General features: G+C 60.5%; 1 protein-coding gene and 1 non-coding gene across 2 annotated transcripts in view; both read left to right on the top strand.

Moving 5' to 3' along the window:
* The first annotated feature begins 1,484 nt into the window (after nucleotides 1-1,484).
* Nucleotides 1,485-21,118, top strand: part of LAMC2 (laminin subunit gamma 2) — a 30,041-nt gene continuing 10,407 nt past the window's right edge. Inside the window, exons 1-14 of the mRNA XM_055121421.1 lie at nucleotides 1,485-1,737; nucleotides 7,853-8,041; nucleotides 8,804-8,939; nucleotides 9,230-9,328; nucleotides 10,772-10,908; nucleotides 11,520-11,642; nucleotides 13,042-13,231; nucleotides 13,447-13,559; nucleotides 14,523-14,741; nucleotides 16,488-16,670; nucleotides 16,808-17,053; nucleotides 17,912-18,057; nucleotides 19,850-20,003; nucleotides 20,421-20,626. Coding sequence (XP_054977396.1) covers nucleotides 1,626-1,737; nucleotides 7,853-8,041; nucleotides 8,804-8,939; nucleotides 9,230-9,328; nucleotides 10,772-10,908; nucleotides 11,520-11,642; nucleotides 13,042-13,231; nucleotides 13,447-13,559; nucleotides 14,523-14,741; nucleotides 16,488-16,670; nucleotides 16,808-17,053; nucleotides 17,912-18,057; nucleotides 19,850-20,003; nucleotides 20,421-20,626 — 2,253 coding nt within the window. The 5' untranslated portion in view covers nucleotides 1,485-1,625. The remainder of the gene's footprint in view (nucleotides 1,738-7,852; nucleotides 8,042-8,803; nucleotides 8,940-9,229; nucleotides 9,329-10,771; nucleotides 10,909-11,519; nucleotides 11,643-13,041; nucleotides 13,232-13,446; nucleotides 13,560-14,522; nucleotides 14,742-16,487; nucleotides 16,671-16,807; nucleotides 17,054-17,911; nucleotides 18,058-19,849; nucleotides 20,004-20,420; nucleotides 20,627-21,118) is intronic.
* On the top strand, nucleotides 9,742-9,840 carry LOC129400238 (small nucleolar RNA U13). The gene has a single exon (XR_008627552.1). It is a non-coding gene; the product is annotated as a small nucleolar RNA U13 (small nucleolar RNA).

The following is a 21,118-nucleotide window of genomic DNA, read 5'->3' as shown; positions in this document are numbered from 1 at the left end:
CTATGGGATGCCGGGGGTCGAACCCTGGTCATTTGTGGGTAAGGCAAACACCTTCTCTGCTGTTCTATCTCTCCGGCCACTGGACATGAGTTTAAAACAAGAAAACTGGGGCCGGAGCGAGAGCACAGTGGGTAGGGCATTTGCCTTGCACGCGGCTGACCTGGGTTTGATTCCCAGCATCCCATAGGGTCCCCCGAGCACCGCCAGCAGTGGTTCCTGAGTGCAGAGACAGGAGAAACCCCTGAGCATCGCTGGGTGGGACCCCCAAAATAAAAATAATAATAAAATAAAGCAAAACAAGAAAATTATTGTTTATTTTTGCATCTTTAGTTTGGGGTTAAACTAAAGAGCACCACACCTGGCGATGCTCAGGGCTGACTCCCGGCTCTGCACTCAGGGATCACTCCTGGCGGTGCTCGGGGGACCCGATGGGATGCTGGGGATCGAACCTGGGTCAGCCGCATGCCAGGCATACGCCCTCCCCTCTGGGTTACTGCTCCGGTACGGAACAAGGAACTCTTGAGTGATGTTTTGAATTCTGGACAGGACAAGTAAGAATCAAACTCCAAAGGCCGAAGACAGGACAGCAGTGAAGCCTTAAACATCACAAACCCGGTTCAAATCCTGACACCACATTGTGTCCCCTGAGCAATGAGCCGGGAAAAGCCCAAGAGAACAAAGAGGTGAGACCCAACCCCCCCCCCAAAAAAAAAACACCACAAATTAATTTTTCTAAACAATCCGATCTCACAACTCAACCAACCACTGTTGGCCGTTGGTGGGCAGCTGGAGGGAAGGATTGGCAGGTACAGGAGCCAATTTAGAGGGAGCAGTTGTGGGTCCTGCCACCAAGGGCACCCCCCGAAAAAAAAGAGATTTCTAGAGTTCCTTTGTCTATTTCAGTTTTTGTTTCTTTTTTTAATGCATTTTCTTTCTTTCTTTCTTTCTTTCTTTCTTTCTTTCTTTCTTTATTTATTTATTTATTTTGCTTTCTTGGGGTCCCACCCGGAGATGCTCTGGGCTTCCTCCTTACTCTGTACTCAGGGATCACTCCTGGCGGTGCTGGCGGGGGAGGAGGGGGGACCCTATGGGATGCCGGGTGGGGATCGAACCTGGGTCAGGTGGTGCAAATCCAGGCCCCGCTGGGGCTGTGTTCTCTACCCCCTGGGGAAGCTGCCCATGGTCTGCTCTCAGATCTGAGCTTCTAGAAGACTTTTCTTTTCTTCTTTCTTTTTTTTTTTCAAAGTTTGCTCACTGCAGGCTGCCTTTGAACTGCTGCTCCCTCCTCCCCCCACCCAGGAGAGGGGAGAGGGTGGGGGACCACCCAGGGCGCGAAGGGAGTGCAGGTGGGGGGATCTGAGCGGCGCATTCCTGCAGCGGGCGCCCAGGGGGGCCCCCCCTTCCCTGGGCCAGGTGCGCGCATGGGGAGGCGCACGGAGCGCGCGCGCGCGCGCCTCCCGTCCCCGGGCTGAGTCCTCCTTATTCACAGGTGAGTCACGCCCCGCCCGGGCCCTTCCTGTGGGCCTGAGTCAGGGAGAAGAGGCCATAAAACGTCGCGAGCTGGGCCCAGGACGCACAGCCGTGGCGGCGCGCAGTGGCTCCCGCGCCGGGCACCCACCCTGGCCATGCCCGCGGCCCCCTGGCACCCACGTCGCCCGTGCCTGGCGCCGCCGCCGCCGCTGCTGCTGCTGCTGCTGCTCCTTCTACCCGCGGCCAGGGCCACCTCCAGGAGTCCAGGTGAGCGGCCCCCGCGGCGTGGACGCTGCCCAGACTGGCCGGGACGCCCCCCTGGAGCGCGCGCCCCCAGGGCTGCACCCAGCAGGGCGCAGCGCACCCCTCCAAAAGTGCAAGGGAAAGGGGGGGGGGGTGTTCCTTTCTCTGCACGGCTTCCTGCTTCCCTCCCGAGCTGGGGTGCACAGCGGGCAGCCCTGGGCGACCCTCTGGCTGATGCAGTTTGGGGGGGGTGCGAATGTTTCCTGGAGACCCCCCCCACGCCCCCACCAAGTGCCCAGGAATCCGGGCGGCTGCGAACGCGCGTGGGGCTGGTTGCAGGGCGCAAAGCCGGTTCCCTGGAAATGGGCCTTGGGGCCTGGAGCTGCACCCGCATGTATGGGGGGGTCCCCGGGGGTCCCCGGCCACCCCCCACCCAATGCTCGGGTCAGTAGGGCGTTGGGTCGGGGATGGCCGGTTCCAGCTCAGCCTGCAGCCAAGGGGCTCCCTGGCGCCTGGCCTGGGGACACTTTCTGTCTGATTTCAAGAGTGTCTGAGTGTGGGTCTCACCCGGGATGGCTCAGGGGCCCCTGAAGTCTATCCAGGGGACACCAGCGCAGCGGCAGGAGGACCCAGTGGGCAGGGGACAGCGGGGTCACCTCAGAGCCCCTCTGGGCCAGCGGCACACTCGGCCCTGTTGCGGTGACCCCCGTGCCTCTGAGCCCCTCAGTCGAGGGTCGCTTAGTTGGGTCATGGGTGAGAGGGCTGGAGAGACGTTACAGAGGGGCGTGCACGTGCCTCGCACTTGGCCGGCCCGGGTTCGATCCCTGGGTCCCCTGAGCCCCTCCAGGAGTGAGCCCTGAGAACAGGGGCCTGGGGTGAGCCGGGCGTGGCCCCCAAATAAAAACAAACAACATACATATGTGTGTGTGTGTGTGTGTGTGTGTGTGTGTGAATGATCCTATAATGTTGACAAGGTGCCTCCAATGTAGGAAACTAGTTTTTTGCTGAAAGAAAAAAGTCTTCGAAGGAAGAACTGGAAGGGGTGTGTGTGTAAGGGGGAGAGGCCTGAGCGAGAGCACAGCAGGGAAGGAGGGCGTTGGCCTGGCACGCGGCCAACCTGGGTTCGAGCCCTGGCATCCCCGAGGGTCCCCTCAAGCACTACCAGGAGTGATTCCTGAGTGCAGAACCGGGAGTCAGCAGCCCGGAGTGTTGCTGGGTATGGCGTGTTGCGCACACACACACACACACACACACACACACACACACACACGCAATTTAGGACCAGAGATTGGGGGCTGCATTATAAAAGGTATGAGACAGGAGGTGCAAAATGTTTTACATAATGATAATGATGGAAATGGCGCCCACCCCCCTGAAATAGTTGTGTGTGTGTGTGTGTGTGTGTGTGTGTGTGTGTGTGTGTGAGCATTGGGAAACAGAAATAAATGCTAGGCTCTGGGGCTGAAGAAGTGGCTCAGGACACTTGCCTTGCACACAGACAGAAATCTGTAGGGTGGGAGACACAGGTCAGGGCCTTGACCTCTGCTCCCCTCGGGACACGGCTTCCCTGGGCTGGTCCTGGCGCATCACAGGCCCTGGATATCTCTGGGGTTGACCCCAAACACAGCCAGGTGTGGCCCTAAACCAGACAAGAATTATGTAGGCTTGATTAATCTGTTGTTGTTGTTTGGGGAGGGCTCACTCAGCAGTGCTCAGGGCTGACTCCCGGCTCTGCACTCAGGGATCACGCCTGGTGTTGGCCTTGCACGCGGCCGACCCGGGTTCGATCCCCGGCACCCCATAGGGTCCCCCGAGCACCGCCAGGAGTGATCCCTGAGTTCAGAGCCGGGAGTCAGCCCTGAGTATGGCAGATGTGACCCCCCAAAAAAAAACCAAACCACAGCTTTCTTGGAGATGGGCCACCAGGGTGTTCCTTGTCAGGGAGCTGCAGAGGTGGGGGTGTGAGGGCAGTGGCCCGAAGCGGGGCTCCACCACGTCCCCCAGGCGACCCACGTTGCAAGCCCCTGGTTTCCTGGTGGCGCCCCAGTAGGTAAAGTGGTGGCGTGGACGGGCTTCCAGAAAGCATTGGCTTTCAAGTCGGCTGGATTTGGCTTTAGCTGTGCACCTGCAAGAGGTCCAGAAAGTTCTAGAGAGTTCCAGAGAGCTCTAGAGAGTTCCAGAAAGTTCTAGAGAGTTCCAGAAAGTTCCAAAAAGGTTCTATCGAGTTCCAGAAAGTTTCAACAGGTTCTAGAAAGTTCTAGAGAGTTCCAGAGCGTTCCAGAAAAGTTCTAGGGCGTTCCAGAAAGTTCTAGAGAAGTTTTTTTTAATGATTAGTAACTCTCCAGGTTCCTTCGCTACTTCTAGCCAAGTCAGCTTCGTGCGCGTTTGCAAGCCGGCCTGGGCTCCCGGGTAGAAAGCAGGAAGGATTACTGGGCTCCTTGAAAACACTTTTGCTTTCAAGCACGGTCACAGCGGGGTGTGTGTGTGTGTGTGTGTGTGTGTGTGTGTGTGTGTGTGTGTGCGCGCGCGCGCGCAGAGGTGGAGGTAGCTCTGGGAGCAAAATCAAGCCTCCCCCTTTTTGCTGAACTCTCAGTCTTGGGTGTTTCTGCAGGAGGGCTCCACGCGGACCCGGGCCAGGTGGCGGAGGGGGGCGGGGAGCAGGGCGGAATGATAAATGCGGGCAGGAATCCGGGCGTGCCAGCAGAGGCTTCTGCAGGAGGCCAGCGGGGCTGAGAGCGCCTGCGAGCAGGACCGGGCACGACCCAGCCGCCGCTCTGTGGAGCCCTGTTCCCTCCAGGGCGGAACGGGCTGGGAGAGGTGGATAAACAGCCCTGGAGCCGGGAACACGCAGGAGGGGGCCAGCTCTGAGCACTGGGGCTGCCGGCAGGGCTCAGCCTCCTTCCAGAAGCTTCCTCTCTGGGCCACGGAGATGGAACAGCGGGGTGAGCCTGGGCCTGGCACGCGGCCGACCCGGGTTCGATCCCCGGCATCCCATAGAGTCCCCCGAGCACTGCCAGGAGTGCTCCCTGAGTTTCGGCGGGTTCAACTGCAGCAGGGCCCGAGTTCGATCCCCGGAATAGCACCGCCAGGACAGACTCCCCCAAACAGAAGCCCCCCCCCAAAGGAACAGCCATGGCAAGGCCCCAGATGCAGGGTGGTACGAGTACCCGTCACAGTACTAAAGGGCAGAGAGAGAGAGAGAGAGAGAGAGAGAGAGAGAGAGAGGGAGGGAGAGAGAGAGAGAGAGAGAGAGAGAGCAGGCCATAGAGTCAGGGAGAGGCAGAAGCAAAGGAATCGGGGCGTTCTCCTGAGTTTGGGTGTTCAGCCCGTGTCAGGATGCCTCTGTCAGTGGCGTTATTCCAGAATTGATGAAAGTTCCAGAAAGTTCCAGAGAGTTCCAGAGAGTTCTCTACTATTAGTAACTTCCCAGGTTCCTTCGCTCGAGGGCCAAAGCGATAGGACAGCGGGGAGGGCGTTTGCCTTGCACGAGGCCGACCTGGGTTCGATTCCCAGCATCCCATAGAGTCCCCTGAGCACCGCCAGGAGTGATTCCTGAGTGCAGAGCCGGGAGTCAGCTCTGAGCATCGCCGGGTGTGACCCGAAAAGCAAAAAAAAAGGAGAAGAGTTTGGCCAACTTGCTTGTGAAAGTGTTTAGCAAGAGAAACGGTCTCACGTCTCTCCTGCTCTACCTCTGTAATTTGGAAAATGAGTGACACGGCTTGGAAAAGCGCATAATTTGTGGGCAGCGGAGAGAGCTCAAAGGGCTGAACTCAGGCTCTGCAGGTGGAGGCCCAGCTTGGATCCCCTGAAATATGCTGCTCCCCGGAGCCCCTCCGCCCTCCCCGGCGCCCCCAAGGCATCCCCCTCCCCCCCCACTCAGAGCCGCTTCTTCGGGCTGGATTAGGGGCTGGAGGTAACGGCCCTGTTGGAGCCTGTCCTGGTTGCTCTTCTTGCTGGCGATGCGATTTTCAGAAGATTTCAAATGTTGGGGCCAGAGCGAGGGCATTGGCTTGGCACGCGGCCGACCCGGGTTCGATCCCCAGCATCCCATAGGGTCCCCCGAGCACTGCCAGGAGTGATTCCTGAGTGCAGAGCCAGGAGTCAGCCCTGAGCATCGCCGGGTGGGACCCAAAAAGAAAAAAAATAAAAGAAGAAGAAGCAGAAGCGTTATCTTTGTCATACTGGTCCCTTCTCCATCCCAACTGCCTTCTCCCCGCACCTGAGGCAGTGTGTGACCATAGACCTGTGGCCGTTGTTTCTACTGGCCATGGGTCTGTTATTCTTATGCGTGATGAAAATAGGTAAAGGAACAAACATGATAAACTCTCAGTATCTGTGCTGCAAACCATAATGCCCAACGGAGAGAGAAAGAAGGAGAGATGGAGAAAGAGAGAGGAGGAGAGAGGTAGAGAGGGAGAGAGAGAGGGAAGGAGAGAGGGGAGAGAGAGGGAGGGAGAGAGGGAGGGAGAGAGGGGGAGAGAGAGGGAGGGAGAGAGGGGGAGAGAGAGGGAGGGAGAGAGGGAGAGGGAGAGAGGGGAAGAGAAAGGGAAAGAGAGAGGTGTCTGCTGTACTCCCAGACTTGATTATTATTTTCTTTTTTTTTTCTTTTTGGGTCCTACCCGGTGATGCTCAGGGCTGACTCCTGGCTCTGCACTCAGGGAATCACTCCTGGCGGTGCTCGGGGGACCCTAGGGGATGCTGGGGATCGAACCTGGGTTGGCCACAGTGCCTTCCTGGGTAAATATTTGCAGGAATATTTGCAGGAATCGCTCTGGCCCCCTGGGTAAATATTTGCAGGACCCTTCCATGAGGAGGTGGTGGCGGCTGGACCATCTGGCAGCCCCGAGCCCTCTCACAGCACCCCTGCACTGCGGCTTGTTCCTGTGTTGGGGGGGCAGGTGCTGGCCCCTGCTTCGTGTCTCACTCCAGAACGGGGGGCCCAGGTCGCCCCAGGTGTGGCTGGGGAGAAGCCCACCCAGAGGGCCAGAACTTTGCGTAGAGCCCCCCCCGGCCACGCGGCTCCCCGAGCACTGATGTGGCATGACTGGGTGCGACCCCCAATTTTTTAAAAAACTGCTTATTAATGAATTCAGATGCTGTCCCCTCCGTGTAACACGGGACAGGGGGAATTCAGACGCCGTCCCGTGCCTGGCACAGGATAACAGATGTCCCTATGTGCAATGCAGGCCAGCCGGGACTCCACGCGTGGTATCCTGTGTGTAGTAAGGGACTCAGATGAGCTCTCCTGTGTAACGCACGTTAGTAAGGAATCCACGTGAGGTCAGCAGTGAATGCATATGGGACTCCACGGAAAGGGGGTTAGGGTGGGTCCACACGTGGCTCCCGTGGAATGTGGGTTGGTGGTGTGTCCACACGTGGCTCCCATGGAAAGCGGGTCAGTGGTGAGTCTACAGATGGCTCCCGTGGAACACGGGTTAGGGATGAGTCCACACGTGGCTTCTGTGGAACATGGCTGAGTATTGAGTCCACATGTGGCTCCCCTGGAATGTGGGTGAGCAGTGAGTCCACATGTGGCTCTCATGGAACATGGGTTAGTGATGAGTCCACACGTGGCTTCCGTGGAACATGGCTGAGTAATGAGTCTGTGGCTCCCGTGGAATGCGGGTCAATGTGAGTCCACACATGGCTCTCGTAGAACACGGGTTAGTGATGAGTTCACACGTGGCTCCCGTGGAACATGGCTGAGTAGTGAGTCCACACGTGGCTCCCGTGGAATGTGAGTGAGCAGTGAGTCCACACATGGCTCCCGTGGAACGTGGGTTGGTGGTGAGGCCACACATGGCTCCTGTGGAACTCGGGCCCATGTGAGTCCACACGTGGCTCTCATGGAACATAGGTCGGTGGTGAGTCCATATGCAGCTCCTGTGGAACACGAGTCGGTGGTGAGTCCGCACGTGGCTCCCGTGGAACGTGGGTTGGTGGTGAGTCCACACGTGGCTCCCGTGGAACGCGTGTCGGTGGTGTGTCCACACGTGGCTCCCGTGGAACACGGGTGAGCAGTGAGTCTGCACGTGGCTCCCGTGGAACGCGGGCTGTGCACTGCCCGCCCTTGCGTGTGCCGCTGTGCCGGGGCTGGGTGCACCCCAGTGCCGTGGCCTGACGCCCCTCTGGCCCACAGCCTGCGAGTGCAACGGCAAGTCCCGGCAGTGCGTGTTCGACGTGCAGCTGCAGCGGCGGACGGGGGACGGGCTCCGCTGCGTCAACTGCGCGGACGACACGGCCGGGCGCCGCTGCGAGCGCTGCAGGGACGGCTTCCACCGGCCGCGGGACCACGCGCGCTGCCGGCCGTGCGCCTGCCACGCCCAAGGTGGGTGGGGGGGCCCCGGGGGGCGGGGGGCGGCAGGGAAGCTTCTGGGGCCTGGGGGGGGCTGCGTCTCCGGGCCCAGAGTCCCGTGGCAGCGTCCCCTGCCGGGCCCAGGACGTCTGACCGGGACCGAGGGGCGGGGCTGCCCGGAGCCGGGTTCGAAGGAAGCTCAGCTCTGATCCGGGTTTTCCTGGACCCCCCCGGCCCACCCACCCGCTCTAGTGGAGCGACGGCAGGGCGGGGACGGGGCCCGCCTGGCACGTGACCCGTCTGGGTCGAATCCCCAGCGCCCCGTAGGGCCCCCAGAGCCCCACCAGGAGGGATCCCTGAGCACAGAGTCGGGAGTCAGCCCTGAGCACTGTCAGGTGTGAAGTCCCTCCACCCCCCCAAAAAAATCATACCAACAAGCAACTCCCTCTTTCGCCAGGCTGTGACTTTAAAGTGGTATTTAATGGACTAGAGCAGGGAGGGCGTTTGCCCTGCACACAGCCAGCCCGGGTTCGATTCCCAGCATCCCATAGGGTCCCCTGAGCACCGCTAGGAGTGAGTCCTGAGTGCATGAGCCAGGAGTAACCATTATGCATCGCCAGGTGTGACCCAAAAAGCAAAAAAAAAAAAAAAGTATTTAAGGGCCAGAAAGATGGGGCAGTGGTTAGTGCTCAAGGCTGCTCCCCACCCCACAGTGCCTCCCTCCCCCCGCCACTGCCGGTGGTGCAGTAGCCGGGGATTAACCCTTTCCTCTCCGCCTCCGCTTGTTGGTTGCAGGCGCCCTGAGTGTGCAGTGTGACAGCCTGGGGCGGTGCCGCTGCAAACCCGGGGTGGCAGGGAACAAGTGCGACCTGTGCCTGCCTGGCTTCCACACGCTCACCGAGGCGGGCTGCTCCCGGGACCAGAGGCCGCAGTAAGTCCCCGGGGCCGGCCCCGCGGTGCCGGAACAACCCCGAGAGCATCCGGCCGCCGTGGGAGTGGGGGGTGGGGTAGGCGCGTTGTCAGGCAACCGGAACTGCAGTAGGCGCGTTGCCAGGCAACCGGAACTCCCGGACCCCGAGTGCTCACCCTCTCCTTGCGCCCCTCGACCTGGCTGCACCCGCCCTGCTGACCCCCGGGGGGACGCTCGACCTGGGGCCTGAGTCAGAGCTGCCGGGACTCACCCCCCCACCCCCACCCACCGTCCTTTTCCTTCTTCCCCAGAGACCCCAAGTGCGACTGTGACCCAGCGGGCACCGCGGGGCCCTGTGAGTCGGGCCGCTGCGTCTGCAAGCCGACGGTCACCGGGCAGCGCTGTGACAGGTGCGTGTGGAGTGGGGGGGGGGCGTGTGCCACTGAGGACCCCCCCCCGGGGAGCCGTTCTGGGGGGACCCCCTGGTTCCCTCTGTCCTCAAAGCCTCAGCCGACTTGGGTACTTGAAACACAGTCATGGGGACGCTTTTCCGGTTCATAAGCATGATGGGGACCAGAGCGATAGCACAGCAGGGAGGGCATTTGCCTTTCATGCAGCCGACCTGGGTTCGATTCCTCTGCCCCTCTCGGAGAGCCCGGCAAGCTACCGAGAGGATCCCGCCCGCACGGCAGAGCCTGGCAAGCTCCCCGTGGCGTATTTGAGATGCCAAAAACAGTCACAACAAGTCTCACCGTGGAGACATGACTGGTGCCCGCTCGAGCCAATCGATGAGCAACGGGACGACAGTGATACAGTGACAGTGACAGTGACAGTGAAGCGTGATGAAGGGACATTCACGTGTTTGTGTGACACGTGTTTCCCTGAAATCTTGTTACGCGCTTGGCACTTGACCCATCTGACAGCAAAAAAAAGGGAAAATAAAGAAAAAAATAAAGAACAAAAAAATAAAACAAATAAAGGAACAAAAAAATAAAAGGAGGGGGCTGGGCTTGCACGCCTGGCACGCGGCCAACCCGGGTTCAATCCCCAGCATCCCATAGGGTCCCCCGAGCACTGCCAGGAGTGATTCCTGAGTGCAGAGCCGGGAGTCAGCCCTGAGCATCGCCGGGTGGGACAAAGAAGAGAGAGGGAGGAAGAAAGAAAGAAAAGGAAGGAAGGAAGGAAGGAAGGAAGGAAGGAAGGAAGGAAGGGAGGGAGGGAGGGAGGGAGGGAGGGAGGGAGGGAGGGAGGGAGGGAGGGAGGGACCAGAGCGACAGCACAGCGGGAAGGGCAAGGGCGTTGGCCTGGCACTCGGCCGGCCCGGATTCGATCCCCGGCATCCCATAGGGTCTCCCGAGCACCGCCAGGAGTGATTCCTGAGTGCAGAGCCGGGACTCAGCCCTGAGCATTGCCGGGTGGGACCCAAAAAGCAAAAAATAAAAATAAAAAGAGGGCAGTGTAGCCCGCGGTGGGGCGTGTCCTGGCATCCTGCCCGCCTGCTGTTTCCTGCTTTCCTGCTGCCCTGGGGTCCCCCACCAGCAGCGTGACTGGGTGTGGCCAAAAGACAGAGCAAGACATACCCCAGAGGGATTGGAGTGATAGCACAAAGGGGAGGGCGTTGGCCTGGCACGTGGCCGACCCGGGTTCGATTCATTCCCGGCATCCCCTAGGGTCCCCCGAGCACCACCAGGAGTGATTCCTGAGTGCAGAGCCAGGAGGAACCCCTGAGCATCGCCGGGTGGGACCCAAAAAGCAAAAAAAAAAAAAAAAAAGACACACCCCAGGGAGGGTGGGTCTGGGCGCGGCCGGTCGGAAGGTCCCGAGTCCTGGCTGCTGAGTCCGACTCCCCGCAGGTGTCGCCCTGGCTACTACCACCTGGAGGCTGCAAACCCCGAGGGCTGCACCCAGTGCTTCTGCTACGGCCACTCCGCCACGTGCCACAGCTCCGGGGACTACAGCCTGTACAGGGTCAGCTCCACCTTCCAGCAGGGTGAGAGCCGGTCGGGGGGGGGGTGGGGGTCTCCTCTGGGGGTCTGTGAGCCAGCCCCAGCCACCAGGACAATAGTCAGTCAGATAGGCGCGTCTCCAAAAAATAACAGCTGGGGGGGGTGCGGAGAGATAGCACAGTAGGTAAAAACGCTTACCTGGCACGTGGCCGACCCGGGTTCGATCCCCGGTACCCCATAGGGTTCCCTGAGAAACTGCCAGGAGGAATCCATGAGCACTGAGCCAGGAGTCAGCCCTGAGCACTGAGCCAGGAATCAACCCTGAGCACTGCTGACTGTGCACCTTCCCAAAAACCAAAGCAAGGGAACTGGAGCGATAGCACAGCGGGGAGGGCGTTGGCCTTGCATGAGACCGACCTGGGTTCGATTCATTCCCAGCATCCCGTAGGGTCCCCCAAGCACTGCCGGGGGTCAGGAATCGCCCCCGAGCACCGTGGGGTAGCCCTGACAGCCCCCCTAGGGCGGGGAGGGAGCTGAGAGGGCTGGAGCCAGGCAGGCGCGCAGGAGCGTGGCTGCGTGACTGACCCCAGACAGCCGCAGCCACACTCACTTCTGCTCCGTGACGCTGACGCCAGTGTCCCCGTCTCTGTTCCAGATGCCGACGGCTGGAGGGCAGAGCAGGGCAGCGGCGGGCGGGCCGCCTTGCAGTGGTCCCAGCGCCACTGGGACGTCTTTGCCTCCTCGAGGCGGGGAGAGCCCATCTACTTCGTAGCTCCCGGTAGGTACATGCCTGGGGAGACCCTCCCGATAACCCTTTTTTCTTTTGGCAGACTTGGAAGAGAAAAAAACAAAGTTCCAATGACCGGGAAGATGGGACAGTGGGCAGGGCTCTTGCCTGGCACGTGGCTGACCTGGGTTTGAGCCTCAGCACCCCACAGGGTCCCCAGGACCGAGCCAGAGCCAGGAGGAAGCCCTGAGCACTGCCGAGGCTTCCTGCACACACACACACACACACACACATGCACACACACATGCACACACACATGCACACACACGCACACACACACGCACACACATGCACACACACGCACACACACATGCACACACATGCACACACGCACACACACACGCACACACACATTCACACACACACGCACATGCACACACACACGCGCACACACACACACACACACACACACGGCACGCAAGGGCTGGAGCGTTGCAGGAGGCCCAGGTTAGACCCCGGCACTGCCTCTGCCTGCACCCCCCTGAGCACTGCTATTCCGGCCCCAAAGCAAAAACAAAAATCAGAATGAGGGGCTGGAGCAAGAGCACAGCGGGGAGGGTTGTTTGACTGGCACGCAGCCGACCCGGGTTCAATTCTCAGCATCCCATAGGGTCCCCCGAGCACCGCCAGGGGTGATTCCTGAGTGCAGAGCCGGGAGTCAGCCCTGAGCATCGCCGGGTGTGACCCAAAAAGCAAAAAAAAAAAAAAAAAAAAAATTAGAATTAGAATGAAAAGCCACACCCCAGAGGGCAGGAAGCCGGGACTTCTGTCTTCTGTCCCGTCTGCTCCCAGCACCAGACACAGGCCGGGCCAGAGCGGAGCAGGGAGAAGGTCCAGGAAGGCAGGCTGGGGTGCGTGCACAATGACAGACAGAGCTTCTGGGCGCCCAGGCTGGGCGTGGAGGGGGAGGCACATCTGTGGGTGTCTTTTAAGGCTGACAGAGAAGTGGAAACAGACCTTGCTTAGAGCTCCCAGCCCTTGTGAGTCCTAGACAGACACTTTGCTCAAAGGCTGTAGAAGAATCTAGAAAGAAGAATGTTTCAGACCATTCCAGAACGTTCTAGACCATTTTAGATTATTCTGGACTGTTCTAGACCGTTCTAGAATATCCTTGACTCTTCTAGGATGTTCTGGAATATTCTAGAATGTTCTGGACTGTTCTAGAGTGTTCTGGCTCATTCTAGAGCGTTCTGGAATGTTCTAGAGTGTTTTGGACCATTCTGGACCGTTCTAGAATGTTCTGGACCACTCTAGAGTATTCTAGAGTCCTGACCTTGGTTCATGTCTTTGCCTCCCATGGGGTTAGGGCCTGTGGGGTCTGCCTGTGGGACTGTCCATCCTTGCTCCCCTCTGGCCACCGCCACCAACCTTGTCCCCTTCGTGCCCACAGCCAAGTTTCTCGGCAACCAGCAGGTCAGCTATGGGCAGAGCCTGTCGTTCGCTTACCGTGTGGATCGCGGGGGCAGACGCCCGTCGGCCCACGACGTCATCCTGGAAGGGGCCGGGCTTCGGGTCACGGCCCCCCTGATGTCCCCGGGGAGGACATTGCCTTGTGGGATCACCAAGACCTACACCTTCAGGTAGGAGCGGAGCGCCGTGAGCACTGGACACAGAGTCCACTGCCACCCACTTTCAGTTCTGTTTTCACCCAATGTGGGTTTTCCATGGGGGTATGGAAGTAGCTCTGGGAGGCCCGACTACGCCACCGCATGGGTGAGATCTCGGAGGGCTTCCTGGAGGAGGCTAAAAATACACAACTAGGGGCCAGAGCAATAGTTGGCGTTGAATCCTGCAGGCTGAATGAGCACCCGAGCAGCCACTGGAGCCCGCAGCTGAGTTACTTCGAGTTCCGGCGTCTGCTGCGGAATCTCACGGCCCTGCGCATCCGGGCGACCTTTGGTGAATACAGTAAGTGGGGACGTCTGGGGGCTGCAGGCGGGGCCGCTGGGCTCCCCTCTGACGGCCCTCCCGGCACCTGTCTCTGCTCCCCGGGCTCCGAGTTTCCACGCAGGAGGCTAAATAAACACCCAGGAGGGTCTTCACGTTGGGTGATGTTCCCGGCACTGTGATGATTCTCCCTGAAGCGCCTCAGAAAGAACCCCATGGGAATGAATGAATGAATGAATCAGTAAATGAATGAATGCTCTGGGGTCTCCCGAGCACAATCCCTGAGCTAGGAGGAGGTCCAGGGCACTGTTGGGGTGTGGTCCCAAAACATCAAACAGAAATAAATAGGAGCAGGGGCTGGAGCAATAGCACAGCGGGGAGGGCGTTGGCCTGGCACGCGGCCGACCCGGGTTCAATCCCCGGCATCCCATAGGGTCCCCCAAGCACCGCCAGGGGTAATTCCTGAGTGCAGAGCCGGGAGTCAGCCCTGAGCATCGCCGGGTGGGACCCAAAAGGCAAAAAAAAAAAAAAAAAAGAAAGAAAGAAATAGAAGAGGGCCAGAAAGATAGTCCAGGGGTTAGGGCATTTGCATGACCAACCCGGGGTTTGATCCCCGGCATTTGCTCAGGGGACCCTATGGGATGCCGGGGATCGAACCCGTGTCGGCCGCGTGCCAGGCCAGCGCCCTCCCCGCTGTGCTGTGGCTCCAGCCCCAAGGAAAAGGGGTTTTAGTCCCGTTTTCCCGACTCCCCGTGCAGTGGACGCGTCACCCGGTTCCCCTCACATGGTGGAGGCGGGTCAGGAGGCGGAGAGTGACAGACGCCCCCACCCCGGGGCGGCGCAGGAGGGCGGAGCAGGGAACCGAGGTGTTTCCCGCCTCCCCGAGTGGAGTGGAGCCAAGTGCTGGCCGGGTGCCCGGGTTCGAGGCGGCCCTGGCAGGAGCGGCAGAGACGCGACTCCCCGGCTCCCTCTCCCCGGCCGCAGGCACCGGCTACCTGGACAACGTGACGCTGGTCTCGGCCCGGCCCGTGTCGGGCGCGCCGGCTCCCTGGGTGGAGCAGTGCGCGTGCCCCGCCGGGTACCGGGGCCAGTTCTGCCAGGACTGCGCCCCCGGCTACAAGCGGGACTCGGCCCGGCTGGGCCCCTTCGGCTCCTGCGTCCCCTGTGACTGCCAGGGCGGAGGCACCTGCGACCCCGACACAGGTGAGAGGGCGGGGCGGGCACTCACCCACGGGGGGGGGGGGGGCACTCACCCGGGGGGCGGGCACTCACGGGGGTGGCGGGGCACTGCAGGAGCGAGAGGCCGCACCCGTGTTCATCGCAGAGACGGGGGAGGACAAAGGGCCTGGGGTCTGCGGAGATGACTGGGAGGTTGCGGAGAGGAAGAGGCTGGGAGGGGTGCCCTGTGGGACTGCAAGAAGGGGGGGGCTACCTGGAGTGAGAGCACAGCGGGGAGGGCGTTGGCCTGGCACGCAGCCAACCCGGGTTCAATCCCCGGCATCCCCTAGGGTCCCCTGAGCACCGCGAGAAGTGATTCCTGAGTGCAGAGCCGGGAGTCAGCCCTGAGCATTGCTGGGTGGGACCCAAAAAGCAAAAAGAAAAAGAAAAAATAAGGGAGGGGGGCCCAGAGTGCATCAGTGTCCGCGTGGCTGAGTCGGGCCACGGGTGCAGAGGGCCAAGGGACCTGGGGGGTCTCCCGAGGGGGCAGGAGTGGGTTTGTACGGGGCGTCCTGTGAAAGACTCATCACTAAGGGATCTGTACGGGGGTCCGTGTGGGACTCAGGCCAGCGGGGGGTTCACACGTGGTGTCTGGGCGACAGCACGTGAATCCACACTTGGTTCCCACGGGACAAGGGTGAGTCCACACACAGTTCGATAGAGCACGGGTCAGGGGTGAATCCACATGTGGTTCCCGTGGAACATGGGTCAGTGTTGAGTCCACATGTGGTTCCCGTGGAATGGGAGTCAGTGTTGAGTCCACACGTGGTTCTCATGGAACAGGGGATTCAGGGGTTCAGTGTTGAATCATCACGTGGTTCCCGTGGAACGGGGGTCAGTGTAGAGTCCACACATGGTTCCTCTGGAACAGGGGGTTGGTGGTGAGTCCACACGTGGTTTCCTGGGGAACACGAGTCAGTGTTGAGTCCATGCTTGGTTCCCGTGGAACGGGGGTCAGTGTTGAATCCTCACGTGGTTCCCGTGGAACAGGGGGTCAGTGTTGAATTGTCACGTGGTTCCCGTGGAACGGGGGTCAGTATTGAGTCCACATGTGGTTCCTGTGGAACGGGGGTTCAGTGTTGAATTGTCACATGGTTCCCATGGAACGGGGGTCAGTGTTGAATCCTCACGTGGTTCCCGTGGGACGGGAGGTCAGTATTGAGTCCTCACGTGGCTCCTGTGGAACAGGGGGTCAGTGTAGAGTCCACATGTGGCTCCTGTGGAACATGGGTCAGTGTTGAATCCACACGTGGTTCCTCTGGAGCAGGGGGTTGGTGGTGAGTCCACACATGTTTCCCGTGGAACATGGATCAGTGGTGAGTCCACACGTAGTTCCTGGGGAACATGGGGCAGTGTTGAATCCACACGTGGTTCCCGTGGAACATGGGGTCAGTGTTGAGTCCACACGTGGTTCCCGTGGAACATGGGTCAGTGTTGAATCCACACGTGGTTCCCGTGGAACATGGGGTCAGTGTTGAATCCACACGTGGTTCCCGGGGCACACGAGTCAGTGTTGAGTCCACACGTGGTTCCCGTGGAACATGGGGTCAGTGTTAAGTCCACACGTGGTTCCCGTGGAACATGGGTCAGTGTTGAATCCACACGTGGTTCCCGGGGCACACGAGTCAGTGTTGAGTCCACGCGTGGTTCCCATGGGACGGGGGTCAAGGGTGACCCACGCGTGGCACCCACATGACGGGAGGTCTGGGCCTGCCCCCCTGCCGCCCCCAGGCGACTGCTACTCGGGGGACGAGAACCCTGACGTGGAATGTGCCGACTGCCCCGTGGGCTTCTACAACGACCCCCACGACCCCCGCAGCTGCAAGCCGTGCCCCTGCCGCCCCGGCTTCAGCTGCGCGGTGATGCCCGAGACGGAGGAGGTGGTCTGCCACAGCTGCCCACCCGGGGTCACAGGTACTGCCCCCAGGGGGCTTCGGGGGGCTCTGCACCGGGGGACGCGTGTGTCTCCCGCCCTGAGGTGCCCAGGAGTCCCCGTGGTGCTCCGAGCCGGTGCTCCGCGGGACCCCAGACCCAGGCCCGTGTCCCCCCAGGCGCCCGCTGCGAGCTCTGTGCCGACGGCCACTTTGGGGACCCCCTCGGGGAGCGGGGCCCCGCCCGGCCGTGCCAGCTGTGCGACTGTAACCACAACGTGGACCCCAGCGCCTCGGGCAACTGTGACCGCCTCACGGGCCACTGTCTCAAGTGCGTGCACAACACGGCCGGCCCCCACTGCGGCCAGTGCAGAGCCGGCTACTTTGGGGACCCCCTGGACCCCAACCCGGAGAACAAGTGTCGAGGTAGGGGCATGGCTGGACGCGGGGGCCGGTGTGTATGTGTGTATGTGTGTGTGTATGTGTATGTGTGTCTGTGTGTGCATGCCTGTGCACGTGTGTGCACGTGTGTGTATACATGTCTGTGCATGTCGGTGCATGTGTGCACACATGTGGATGTAAGTCTGCATGTGCATGTCCGTGAGGACGCATGTCTGTGTCTACATGTGTGTGTCTGTATATGCATGTTTGTGCAACTATGTGTGCATGTTTGTATGTGTATCTGTGTGTACATGTCTGTGCATGTGTGTCTGCATGTGTGCACATGTGACTATGCACGTGTGTCTGTGCGTGTGTGTCTGTGTTCACTGCCTTCTGCATATGTGGGGACACTGCATATGTGTTCATGTGTGTTTGTGTGTGCATTTCTCATTTGTGGGCTTGCCTGTGTGCACTCATGTAGATATATGTGTTCACATGCATGTGTGTTCACTGCCTTCTGCATGTGTGTGCAGGGGTGAGGACACTGCACGTGTGTTCACGTATGTGCAGTGTACACTGCTTATTGTGTGCTTGCATGCACTACTCGTGTGCATGTATGTGTGCATTCACATGTGCGGGCCTGCATGTGTGTGCTGTGTGCCTCTCTGCATGGGTGTGAATTGTGAGGACACTGTGTGTGTGTACTTCTGTGTGTACATTATGCACTTGTGCGTGTGCATTCCTCTGTGTGTGTGTGTGTGTGCGTGTGTGTGTGTGTGTGTGTGTGTGTGTGTGTGTGTGTGTGTGCTGCCGGATGGTTCTGGGACCCGCTGCCCTGGGAGTCCTTGGGTGCATGAGCAGCTGCTCCGCACTGAGGCCGACGTTCTGTTTTCTGATTTCCAGCATGCGGCTGCAACCCCACGGGCTCGGAGCCCGTGCCGTGTCGCCAGGACGGCAGCTGTGTGTGCAAGCCGGGCTACCAGGGGCCCCGGTGCGAGCTGGCGGCGCTGACCAGCTGCCCCGCCTGCTACAGCCGCGTCACCATGGAGGTTCGTCCCGATCCCGCCCTTGTCCCCATCGGGGAAAAATAATGTGTTTAGGGCGGGGACCACACCTGGCGGTGCTCAGGGCTGACTCCCGGGTCTGTGCTCAGGGCTGACTCCTGGCTCTGTGCTCAGGACTGACTCCCGGGTCTGTGCTCAGGGCTGACTCCTGGCTCTGTGCTGAAGGCTGACTCCCGGCTCTGTCCTCAGGGCTGACTCTTGGCTCTGTGCTCAGGGCTGGCTCCCAGGTCTGTGCTCAGGGCTGACTCCCGGTTCTGTGCTCAGGGCTGACTCCTGGCTCTGTGCTCAGGGCTGACTCCTGACTCTGTGCTCAGGACTGACTCCGAGCTGACTCCTGACTCTGTGCTCAGGGCTGACTCCTGACTCTGTGCTCAGGACTGACTCCTGGCTCTGTGCTCAGGGCTGACTCTTGGCTCTGTGATCAGGGCTGACTCCTGACTCTGTGCTCAGGACTGACTCCCGGGTCTGTACTCAGGGCTGACTCCTGGCTCTGTGCTCAGGGCTGACTCCTGGCTCTGTGCTCAGGGCTGACTCCCGGGTCTGTACTCAGGGCTGACTCCTGACTCTGTGCTCAGGGATGACTCCTGACTCTGTGCTCAGGACTGACTCCTGGCTCTGTGCTCAGGGCTGACTCTTGGCTCTGTGATCAGGGCTGACTCCCGGCTCTGTGCTCAGGAGTGATCCCAGATGGTGCTCAGGGAACCATTGCAATGTCAAGGATTGGATATGGGTCAGCTGTGTGCAGGGAAGCACTAACCCAGGAACAGTTCTTTCTTTAACAATTACTATAGCGGGGAGGGCGTTTGCCTTGTACGAGGCCGACCCAGTTCGATCCCCGGCATCCCATAGGGTCCCCCGAGCACTGCCAGGAGTGATTCCTGAGTGCAGAGCCAGGAGTCAGCCCTGAGCATCGCCGGGTGGGACCCCCCCAAAAAAATGAGAGATGTCCTTTCGAAACAGGGCGGGAAGAGAGACGTCCCCCCCCGCCCCGATACTGGGAGACCAACAAGTGGCCCCCACCGGCTGAGAGAGACAGAGTCCCGCAACGTCTCACTCAGATTCCAGAGAAGAGGAAATCGCGACTGTTGTTGGTTAGGATTTGGCCGGCACGGGAAGAACCCCAGACGCAGAGACGGGCTGTCCTGGAAGCAAGTGTTGTTTGTGTGCTGGGGCCACACCCTATGGGGCTCCTGGGGCTCCTCATGGCTCGGGGCTAGAGGCTGAGCTGGATTTATGAGCCCTTGACTGTGTGGGAGGGGGTGGGTGTAGGGTGATGAAAGTGTCGCAATGGGAGGCAAACACCCTCCCGCTTTTATTTATTATTTTGGCTTTATGGGTCCCACCTGGCGATGCTCAGGGCTGACTCCCAGCTCTGCACTCAGGAATCACTCCTGGCAGTGCTCGGGGGACCCTATGGGATGCCGGGAATCGAACCCGGGTCGGCCGCGTGCCAGGCCAACGCACTTCCCCACAGTGCTCTCGCTCCCGCCCCTTAATTTTTTATTTTAGAATTCCCTATTCCCTCTCGACAAGGACCTTTGTGGGGCTGGAGCGATAGCACAGCGGGGAGGGCATTGGCCTGGCACGCAGCTGACCCGGGTTCGATCCCCGGCATCCCCTAGGGTCCCCTGAGCCCCGCCAGGAGTGATCCCTGAGCACAGAGCCGGGAGTCAGCCCTGAGCACCTGCCGAGTGGGACCGCAAATGTCCCCAAGTGAAGAACCGACCGTGCCCTCCCCATCTAGTCTCAGCCTCCCCCCCGTCCCCGTGTCTCGCAGCTGGACCAGTTCACACAGCAGCTGCAGGGCCTGGAGCGGCTGGTGTCGGCGGCTCAGGCGGGTGGCGCCATGCCCAGTGCAGAGCTGGAGAGCAGAATGCAGAGGGCCGAGCAGGCCTTAAGGGACATGCTGGGAGAAGCCCAAGTCTCAGAAGGTGACCAGGGCGGCTGGGGGGGTCGGGGCCCTGGGGAGGGGGCACGGAGCACGGCCGGGCAAGATCAGAGACTCCGGGCGGGGCTCAGGCTGAGATTGAAGAACCCTGGTGGACCGTGTGCCAGGTTAGCACTACCCACTGCCCCATCTTTCTGGCCCCCAGCCGTGTACCAGGTTAGCGCTACCCACTGCCCCATCTTTTTGGCCCCCAGCCGTGTGCCAGGTTAGCGCTACCCACTGCCCCATCTTTCCGGCCCCCAGCCGTGTGCCAGGTTAGTGCTACCCACTGCCCCATCTTTCCGGCCCCCAGCCGTGTGCCAGGTTAGCGCTACCCACTGCCCCATCTTTCCGGCCCCCAGATGGCGGGTTCCTTGCCGCCTGCATTCATTCCTCTCCGCCCGTTCTCCCTGCCGCACAGGTGCCCTCCGGACCCTCCACCAGCAGCTGGCCACGGCCCGGAGCCAGGGGAACAGCTTCCGGGAGCGTCTGGACGAGCTGCAGCGGGCGGCTGAGCGTGTACGGGCCCTGAGCGGCCAGTACCGGCACCGCGCCCAGGACGCCCACCGGCTCGTCTCCCAGCTGCAGCTGAGCATGCAGGAGAGCGAGGCCGCCCTGCGGGGGGCGGTAAGTGCGGCCCCCCCACGCCCCCCCACTCGGCAGAGCTCAGGGGGACCACGGGTGCGGGGTGGAGTAGCCAGGCCCACCCCTCCTTTCCCTCCTTCCTCCTCCCTTCCCTTCTTCCTCCCTTCCTCCCTCCCTCCTTCCTTCCTCCCTCCCTCCTTCCTTCCTTCCTTCCTTCCTTCCTTCTTTCCTTCCTTCCTTCCTTCCTTCCTTCCTTCCTTCCTTCCTTCCCTCCCTCCCTCCCTCCTTCCTTCCTTCCCTCCCTCCTTCCCTCTTTCCTTCCTTCCTTCCTTCCTTCCTTCCTTCCTTCCTTCCTTCCTTCCTTCCTTCCTTCCTTCCTTCCTTCCTTCCTTCCATCCTTCCTTCCTTTCTCTCTTCTTTCCTTCTCTCTCTTTCTCTCTCTCTCTCTTTCTTTTTGTCCCACCCGGCGATGCTCAGGGCTGACTCCTGGCTCTACACTCAGGAGTTACCCCTGGCAGTGCTCGGGGGACCCTA

Source organism: Sorex araneus, chromosome X, assembly GCF_027595985.1.
Source record: "Sorex araneus isolate mSorAra2 chromosome X, mSorAra2.pri, whole genome shotgun sequence".
Classification (NCBI taxonomy): Eukaryota; Metazoa; Chordata; class Mammalia; order Eulipotyphla; family Soricidae; genus Sorex; species Sorex araneus.
The sequence above is the reverse complement of the archived record's forward strand: the minus strand, read 5'-3'. Positions and strand labels throughout refer to the sequence as shown.